The 9,379-nt window shown below is 29.3% G+C and overlaps 3 protein-coding genes across 3 annotated transcripts in view; all 3 read right to left on the reverse strand.

The window, feature by feature from the left end:
* Positions 1 to 1,936: 1,936 nt before the first annotated feature.
* Positions 1,937 to 3,869, reverse strand: LOC116848891 (odorant receptor 13a-like). The gene is made up of 5 exons (XM_032825450.1): positions 3,818 to 3,869; positions 3,109 to 3,375; positions 2,509 to 2,977; positions 2,301 to 2,400; positions 1,937 to 2,074 (listed from the first exon to the last, which is right to left on the reverse strand). Exons 1-5 carry the CDS (start codon positions 3,840 to 3,842, stop codon positions 1,937 to 1,939), a joined length of 999 nt encoding a protein of 332 aa, XP_032681341.1. The 5' UTR covers positions 3,843 to 3,869.
* Positions 3,870 to 6,041: 2,172 nt separating this feature from the next.
* Positions 6,042 to 8,863, reverse strand: LOC116848885. Its single transcript, XM_032825446.1, has 5 exons — positions 8,180 to 8,863; positions 7,596 to 8,064; positions 7,391 to 7,490; positions 6,404 to 6,523; positions 6,042 to 6,159 (listed from the first exon to the last, which is right to left on the reverse strand). The coding sequence occupies exons 1-5, from the start codon at positions 8,451 to 8,453 to the stop codon at positions 6,112 to 6,114; spliced, it is 1,011 nt and encodes a 336-aa protein (XP_032681337.1). The 5' UTR covers positions 8,454 to 8,863; the 3' UTR covers positions 6,042 to 6,111.
* Positions 8,864 to 9,282: 419 nt separating this feature from the next.
* Positions 9,283 to 9,379, reverse strand: part of LOC116848890 — a 6,324-nt gene continuing 6,227 nt past the window's right edge. Inside the window, exon 6 of the mRNA XM_032825449.1 lies at positions 9,283 to 9,364. Coding sequence (XP_032681340.1) covers positions 9,362 to 9,364 — 3 coding nt within the window. The 3' untranslated portion in view covers positions 9,283 to 9,361. The remainder of the gene's footprint in view (positions 9,365 to 9,379) is intronic.

A 9,379-nucleotide genomic window follows, 5' to 3' on the forward strand; every position in this document is an offset into this window, starting at 1 on the left:
ATTCCCCCTTTTCCCTTGAAGGGGAGTAACTTCATAATTTTAAATGGAACCTCCTATAAAATGTTACATATTTGAATTGTATAGCAAAAACAAATACACTTTATCTTTGAAAAATACTTCTATCAAAAAAGTTATAAACATTAAAATTTTAAAGTAAAGTGCATTCAAACTAATATAATCAAACCATATAAATTAAATAATATGAAACAATAAAATATAAGTCATAACTGAACTGTCCATAGTTCTTCTAACAATTTTAATAATCTATAAATTTTCTATAAATTTTCTATTTATTAAATACAAAAAGACTATGGAGTCTTTTATTTATGGTATTATGATATTAGTTTAAATATATTCTGCTTTAAGATTTAAACGTTTATAATTTTTAATAGAAGTATTTTTCAAAGAAATGTCCTAGATAAGATTTATTTGTTTTTTTCATTTATAGGAAATATTCAATGTTACATGGCTGGTAAGTACTCGCCAAACACGCTATTTTGTGTAGAGCTTAAGGTTTCTAATTTTACGATTACTAGATTTGAAGGACATATCTAACTAACTTTGGCAATCTAAAAAAATCGATTTACGTAATAGAAAATTTCAACAGTCATTTAACGTATTTATAATAAGTATTTTTCTATCAATTTTATTGTTTTCAAATTACTTTTTTCTTATATTACACATTTTCGCTTTATTGGATGTGTCCGTTTCTACTGTAGGGACTACTATTTAATTAAAAAGGAAACCATTTAGTAAAATTATGGAGGTCACGGGATGTAACAAACATATATTATTTTTTCTATTTGATAATGCTTGTGTATAACTTTTTTTATTTTAACTAAGAATGATGAGAATAATGACTGAAATATATGATTAACTTTTTGGGGTGTTTGATACCCTACATTTGATCTATATAATGTTATAGTCCATATATTGTTGATATAGTGCATTTCGTTGTCGATATCTTGCGTAGAGTGTTATTAGATTTCTCTATTTATGTTTGGTTGTGTATTTAGAATACATCTCCGAAAATTTATATTCAATATTTTTTAAATAATAAAAATATAATAAAATTTTTTCTCAAAACTAATACAGTTATAATAGAATGATTTCTAGTTGTAACAGATAGGATATGAAAAATATTCTAACAAGAGATACTCAGCAACGCAAAGTTCCCAAAAATTTAATATTTTGTACAATCATATAGTAGATTGTAACAACAAAATAATTTTTGTTGGTACGAAAATGCGGTTTTTCGGGGTGAAAATACCCATTGGAAAAAATAATTTTTATAGTTCTATACAAATATCATTGGAACGGAAAGATATGAAAAAATAATTTAAAGAAAAGTTTTATGGTTTTAAATGTACTTTATGATAGCGTATCTAGGTTAAAAAATAGTACATTTTTCAAAATACTTCTACTACTCTAATTCCACTAGCAGCACAGTTCATTGGGCCAATATTGGCAACGCATTGAATTCCCAATATTGGCTCACTATTACAAAGTAGACGCCTAGAATTTTATAGCCAATAGTGGATTTCCAATATTAGACTAATATTGCATTTCAATTATTTGGCCAATAGTGAATTCCCTATACTGGATCAATATTGAATTTCAAGTAATGGATCAATATTGAATTCCAAATATTGGACCAATGTTATATTTCACATTTTGTCTAATATTGAATTACGAATATTGGACCAACATAGATTATATAGATATTATTTATATAATCAAGCCTGTGTGTACTACAAATATACTACAAATACCTATCAGCATTATTATTATATATTGTAAGAATTTATGAAGGACAGAAAAGAAGGTTAAGCCGTCAAACAGAAAGTGAATATTTTTTAACTTTTCGCATTACCGAATGTCTTTTTTAAGTAAAATTGTATAATTTTCTCTTTCTATTTAACCATTAAAGTCTCTATTATATTCTTTCACTCACCTGTGTCGCTAGAATTTCACCAACAGCACAATAAAGACACATGTGTAAAAAAAGAGATACAATCCCTATGATAAACCAACCTAATTGGTTAATTGATAATTGGTATTTTTGAATCATAACCTAAACAGTCACCAATATAAGTCATACAATCTTAAAATGCTATATCCTCCGAAATTCATTATGTTATACTCAAAAAGTATTATACATGAGAAAAATTGTTAAGAATATTATTAAATATTAATATAGCTTATAGCTTGTTCATATATGTTCGTTTCAAATTATCGAGAACTGTAGGGAAGCCTCTTTAATTAATAGGTAATCTCGTGCACGATTATTTTGGACTTACATTAACTATGAGAAATCCTTGTAGACAAAATAGTATAGCAAAGTAAAATACCAGGCCAAGTAGAATTAAATTGAAAGTATCGTTAATCATTTCGATAGATCTGAAACAGCAACTGCTCTTCAGAGAAAAATGTACTTTTCAGATAAAAACCGTGTTAAAGTACACGATTTTTTCAACAGTTTTTATCTTGACAATCTATTTTGAGTACCTCATCAAACGAATGTGATCATGGACATTATATTTTAAAACATCATTATAATTGGGGTACTTCTTCATATGTGTTAACCGTAAATGTAAATTTTCTAATTGACCGCATACGTGAAAAACTAATAGTCCAAACAAATTGTCGATCCCAGAATAAGAGATGCCACATAAGAACATTGCGAAAATTTGCGCCAGTAGCGTTAGCTCGTACTGTGGACTCTTAGTCACGTCGTGCAGGTAGTATGTTGGTAACGGTAAATGTTTTCTAGAGTAGGTTGAATTGGTCACATAATTTCTTGTCACTTCGAAACACGGTAAACCAAACATAATGATTAATGCAAAAACTATCATGAAGAATCCGCACATAGCGATCGGGCGAATAATTCTGGCGCATCTCAGCATAACGTCTCGTTCCTCTTTAATCTTTACCTTCATCCAATCTTCTTCAATCATATCAATTAGAGGGGATAAAACTGTAATAAGAATAACTGTAATAAGTTATGAGTTACTATTTCTCTACGCGGATACTTTTGCGCATTTTACAAATTTTATAAATTATTACAACTGTTACCGATAAGAAAATACTCTACTTAACATAATGTACCTTTTTGTTTGTACAAAATAATGAAGACTTTCAAAATCGTAATCGACAGAGATAGACTAATATGCATATTATCTACTATTAGTATCATGTCACCCCATACTCTTATCAATGATATTAAATTCGGTATCGTGACTACGAAAAGTATCGTGATGAAACTGCACAGCTGTCGAAGTTTCAGTCCTACGATTTGTCGCGAATCCTGATCTGGCGGCCACAAACCGACGATTTTTAGCATAAACCGATTTACACTAATCGCCCATTCGAAATCTGTTATTGGAAATTTAAGTTTTACTTTACACTAAAAGTTATAATTTTAAACTATAATTTTACATATAATGTTTGTCTGTAGAAACTAATACATAAACGAATGAATTGAAAATGGATTGCATTAGCATGCTTTAACATATCGACTTTTCTAAATAAGAAGTTGTAAAGAATTGAATTTTTCTTAGTTATTAATATATCAATGGAATTTACAGATCATTGCTGTATTATTATGCGAAATAAATAGCCATTATGTTCTTTCATAATCAAATTTCATAATCATTTCTTTTGAACGGTATATTTTGATAAATTTTATTGAAGAAATCTGTCGCACATTTGGATATCTATGTAAAGAAAATTATGAAAACTTTAATCATGTTAATATTCTTAAATAGAAGGATAATTAATTTGAATAAAAACGTGGACTGGTAGTGGAAAACAGCACCGTTATATCCACTTGAACGATCCATGCCAAGAGTTAAAAGGATACTGTCTTGCACTATCGAGGAAAAGTTTTCACTCGTTACGTATACTCTCAAAATATAATTCTCGGTAGAACAAAGTTCGTTATATGTGTATGTTCGTGTCGTTATAAATATTTTAGTAATCAAAGTAAGCATTACGAAAGATATGGTTGCGTATCGTTTTATTGATGCCTTTGGCAGTCAATATGAGTGAGTGAATAAATTATAATCGCGTGAACGTACATAACATCCGTTGTCAGAAATATCCATTGCTTTCGTTGTTTCGTATTTTTTCCTTGTTACCGTCGTACATTTGTAACTGCAGGATTACGAGCGTGCACGCAAAGAATTTTTTATGTGGCAATACGAAAGAGACCACTGAAAACTTCCATAAAAGCGTGGGAAACCTGCAGCTTAACGACATTTTTTACTTTGCTAAAAAGTTTGATCACTGGAAAAAGGAGTTGCCATCTAGTCAGCACTTCTATGCTGCAGTATTGACGAGTCTTTAGTTGCGGTAACTTTCAGCGGACAATTGAAACACAGCATATAGAGAAAGACGTGAATAATACGGTGCCGTTGACTGTTTACCGCTAATATGCCTTTGACTTGTACAATGAGTGTAAGATAACTGCAGTTGTGCTCAGCGAAATTCAACTACAAGTGAGGTGTTTAAAGTAAGATGTTTCCAGTGAAGTGATAATTTCACAATAATAGTTTTACAATTTTTTTATCAGCACGTGAAGTGAAATGTAAAACTTGAAAACCAAATTACATGCTGTTGATTACTTTTGACGTTTATGTTTTCATCGCGTGCGCGCTATGCACGTCTTACTATTATTTTTTTATATTTAATAATGCTTGCGTATAACTTTTTTTTATTTTAACTTAGAATGATAAAAATGTTAACTGAAACATATGGTTGACTTTTTGGGGCGTTCTATACCATACATTTGGTACATTTATTGATAGTGGATTGTTGATATCTTGTGTAGGTTGTTATTAGATTTTTATATTTATGTCTGGTTGTTCATCTAGGATTCATCTTTGAAAATTTTTTAATATTAAAAAAAAATGTTTTTTCTCAAAACTAATACAGTGATAATAGAATGATTTCTAGTTGTAACAGATAAGTTATGAAAAATACTCTAACAAGAGACATCCAGCAACGCAAAGTTCACAAAAATTTAATATTTTGTACAATCATATAATAGATTATAATAACAAAGTTTTGTTGATGCGGAAATGCGGTTTTTGGATTGAAAATATCCTTTGGAAAAAATCGATTTTTACAGTTTTATGTGAATATCATTGGAACGGAAGGATATGAAAAAATAATTTAAAGAAAAATTTTATGGTTTTAAATATACTTCACGATAGTATATATAGATTAAAAAAAATGGTATATTTTTCAAAATACTTCTACTACTTGTTTTTAAATATTTCAACAAAATTTATTAACCTTTCCTTGTTAATTAAAGTTAATTAAAATTAGAATTTTATAATTAAAGCATATATTATGCTAAATTCAGTCATGTATGATAAAATTATATATGACAAAATTCAATCATATATGATAAAATTATGTTGCGAAAATTAATTTTTGTAAGATAAAGATATAAATGCCCGTTGTCCATAACTATGTTATACCAATCCTGTCTAGTCGCCGTTGACGGCTTATAATTTTCTTTCTTCATTGTAAGCACGCACGATACATGATAGCGATGCTGATAAATATTTGTAATAATGTTGATTCGGAGCTGAATCACGCGTAAATAATTTTTATATTCTACGTATATTCTCATTATAATATAATAGTATAAAGAAATAGTATAGGTCTTTGATGTTCAGAGATGTGTGTGTGTGTGTGTGTGTGTGTGTGTGTGTGTGTGTGTGTGTTGTGTGGGTGTGTGAAAGTATCAATTCACTATTTCTTTATTGAATAAATGATTTTAAAAATTTTTTCACTTCCATTAACTCATTATCTAGGTAATATATCGATTATAGTATCTAGTAAAAAGTATAACTTTTCAATAAAAAAGTCGAAAAAGTTATATATAAAAAAATAAATAATTTAAATGAATAAATAGTTTATAACAATAAATAAATAATTTTTTCGACTTTTTTATTAAAAAATTATTGTTTTTATTTGATACTATAACCCATATATTACCTAGATAATATCTTTGCTGGGTTTGCTATGGTCTATAATGAGTTAGCGGAATTGAAAACATTTTTAGCAATTTAGCAATTTTGTTAAATTGCTTAAACTTAATTAAGTTGTAAAATGATTTTTCGTAAAAGCTGACAGCGCCATTTGATTCTGGAAAAAAAATACTACGATAATATATATTACATATATGCCAACTAACCTCTATTGTCATAAAAAATTACTTATTATTTTTTATATTATTGCACTTTTCACAGATTATTGTTAACTCAGCAACAATATCATTTAGATAACTACATAACATACTTTTTGCTTTGCCGAATGTCCTTTGTAAGTAATAAAAGTATATAATTTTCTCTTTCTATCATTAAAGTCTTTGTCATATTCTTTAACTTACCCGTGTTACTAGAATTTCACCAACGGCACAATAAAGACACATGTGTGAACAAGCAGATATAATCGTCAGGACAAACCAACTTAACTGGATAACTGATAATTGGTCTTTTTGATTAATAACCTAAATAGTTACCAATACAAGTTATACAATTTAAAATCTGTATCATCTGAAACTCATCATGTTATACTCAAAAATCATTGTGCATGAGGAAAATTAAGAAGAATATTATTAAATATTAAACTAGATGAACACGTATAATTTGTAGATTGTTAATATATGTTCGTTTCAAATTATCGAGAGCTGTAGGAAAAACTCTTTAACCCTTTAAGTCACGAATTTTTCTTTTCCTTTGTTCAATCGGTTTCTAGGAGTTTTTAGGATCACTAATTATAAATTTAAAGTCAGTTTTTAAAAATTGAAGATGGAGGATGCAATATAGCACGCGGACAATAATTTTAAAAATTCCCTCAATTTCCGTGAAAATTGATAGCCGAGGGTTTTTGTCGTCCCTGAGATCACGAGTTTAAAATCACTTTTTTTTAAATTTAAGTTATTCACAGACTCAACTTCACTCGGAAAGAAATATAACTTATCCCGATTATTGGTATTTTAGCTCGCTATATTGAGTTCGTCATTATGAATTTAAAAATTTTTGAGGTTGCGTTATTATTTACAGCTCAAAAAGCATCAACCATTCCTCTATAGATTTATTTTACAATATATTTAGCAAATGAGTTTAAAGAAAATACCACTTCTTTATATTAATTTATTTATGAATAATTAAATTTGCAAAATTTAATGTTCTATGCAGATGATTCTGTTAGAGGGACATCTAAGCTTCACAATAAATTCACCTCTATCGCCTCGAAGTTTCTACAAATTAATTTAAATTTGTAAAAACTACTGTACAAAAGGTATATCATATATGATACATTATGACTTAAAGGGTTAATCAAGTAATTTCGTGCATAATCATTTTGGACTTACAAAAATTATGAGAAATCCTTGCAGACAAAATAGTCCTGCAAAGTAAAATAACATGCCAAGTAGCATTAAATTGAAAGTATCGTCAATGATTTCGATAGATCTGAAACAGCAACAGTTTCTCAGAGAAAAATATAATTTTGTAAGGTGTTTAAATATAAGATTTTTCGAAAAGTATCTGTCTTTCTTGATAATTCATTTTGAGTACCTGATCAAACGAATGTGATCTTGGACGTTATATTTCAAAATTTCGTTATAGTTGAGATACTTCTTCATATGTGTCAACCGCAAATGTAAATTTTCTAATTGACCGCATACGTGAAAAACTAATAGTCCAAACAAGTTGTCGATCCCAGAATAAAACATGCCACATAAGATCATTGCGAAAATTTGCGCCAGTAGTGTGAGCTCGAACTGCGGACTCTTGGTCACATCGTGTAGGTAGTATGTTGGTATCGGTAAATGTTTTCCAGAGTTAGTTAAGTTGGTAATATATCTCCTTGTCATTTTAAGATATGGTAAACCAAACCCAATGATTAATGCTAAAACTATTATGAACAATCCGCACATAGCGATCGGACGAGTAATTCTGGCGTATCTTAGCATAACGTCTCGCTCCTCTTTAATCTTTACCTTCATCCAATCTTCTTCAATCATATCAATTAGAGGGGCTAAAACTATAATAAGAAGTTATGAGTTACTATTTCTTGTGGATACTTTCGCGCGTTTTACAAATTCAATAAATTTTGCAAATGTTATCGATAAGAAAACATTATATTAAACATAATATACCTTCTTGTTTGTACGAAATAATACAGACTTTCAAAATTGTAATGGTCAGAGGTAGACTAAGTTGCATATTATTTATCATTGATATCATGTCACCCCATACTCTTATCAATGATATTAAATTCGGTATCATGAGTACGAAAACTATCGTTATAAAACTGCACAGCTGTCGAAGTTTCGGTCCTACGATTTGTCGCGAATCACGATCTGGCGGCCACAAACCGACGATGTTTAGCATAAACCGATTTATACTAATCGCCCATTCGAAATCTGTCATTGGAAACTAAAGTTTCACTTTACGCTAAAAGCTAAAATTTTACATATAATGCAAAATTTGCCTGTAGAAACAAATACATCAACAAATGAGTTAAAAATGGACTGCACGGGTATATTTGAATATATCGACTTTTCTAAATAAAAAGTTGTAGAGAATTTAATTTTTATAGTATCAATGGAATTTTAATGTATCAATGGAATTTACGAAGCATTTTCTTGTTATTACGCGAGACGAATAGCCATTATATTCTTTTAGAAAACCTAATTTTATAATCAGTTCTTTTGAGCGATATATTTTGATAAATTTTATTGAAAAAATCAGTCGCACACTTGGATATCTATGTAAAGAAGATTATGAAAACTTCAATCATGTTAATACTCTTAAATAGAAGGATAATTAATCTAAATATAAACGTGGGCTGGTAGTGGAAAACAGCACCGTTATATCTACTTGAACGATCCATGCCAACAGTTAAAAGGATACCGTCTTGCACTATCGAGGAAAAGAAGTCTTCACTCGTTACTTATACTCTCAACTTATAATTTTCGATAGAACAAAGTTTGTTATATGTGCATGTTCGTATCGTTATAAATATTTCAGCAACCAAAATAAGCATAACGAAAGATATGGTTGCGTATCGATTTGTTGGCGCCTTTGGCAGTCAATATTAGTGAGTGAATAAATTATAATCGCGTGAACGCACATAACGTCCATTGTCAGAAACATCCATTGCTTTCGTTGTTTCGTATTTTTTCCTTGTTACCGTCGTACATTTGTAATTGCAGGATTACGAGCGTACACGCAAAGAATTTTTTATGTGGCAATACGAAAGAGACCACTGAAAACTTCCATAAAAGCGTGGGAAACCTGCAGCTTAACGACATTTTTTACTTTGCTAAAAAGTTTGATCACTGGAAAAAGGAGTT

Source organism: Odontomachus brunneus, unplaced genomic scaffold (assembly GCF_010583005.1).
Source record: "Odontomachus brunneus isolate Ranch 3 - 2012 unplaced genomic scaffold, Obru_v1 Obru_scaffold_101, whole genome shotgun sequence".
Taxonomy (NCBI): Eukaryota; Metazoa; Arthropoda; class Insecta; order Hymenoptera; family Formicidae; genus Odontomachus; species Odontomachus brunneus.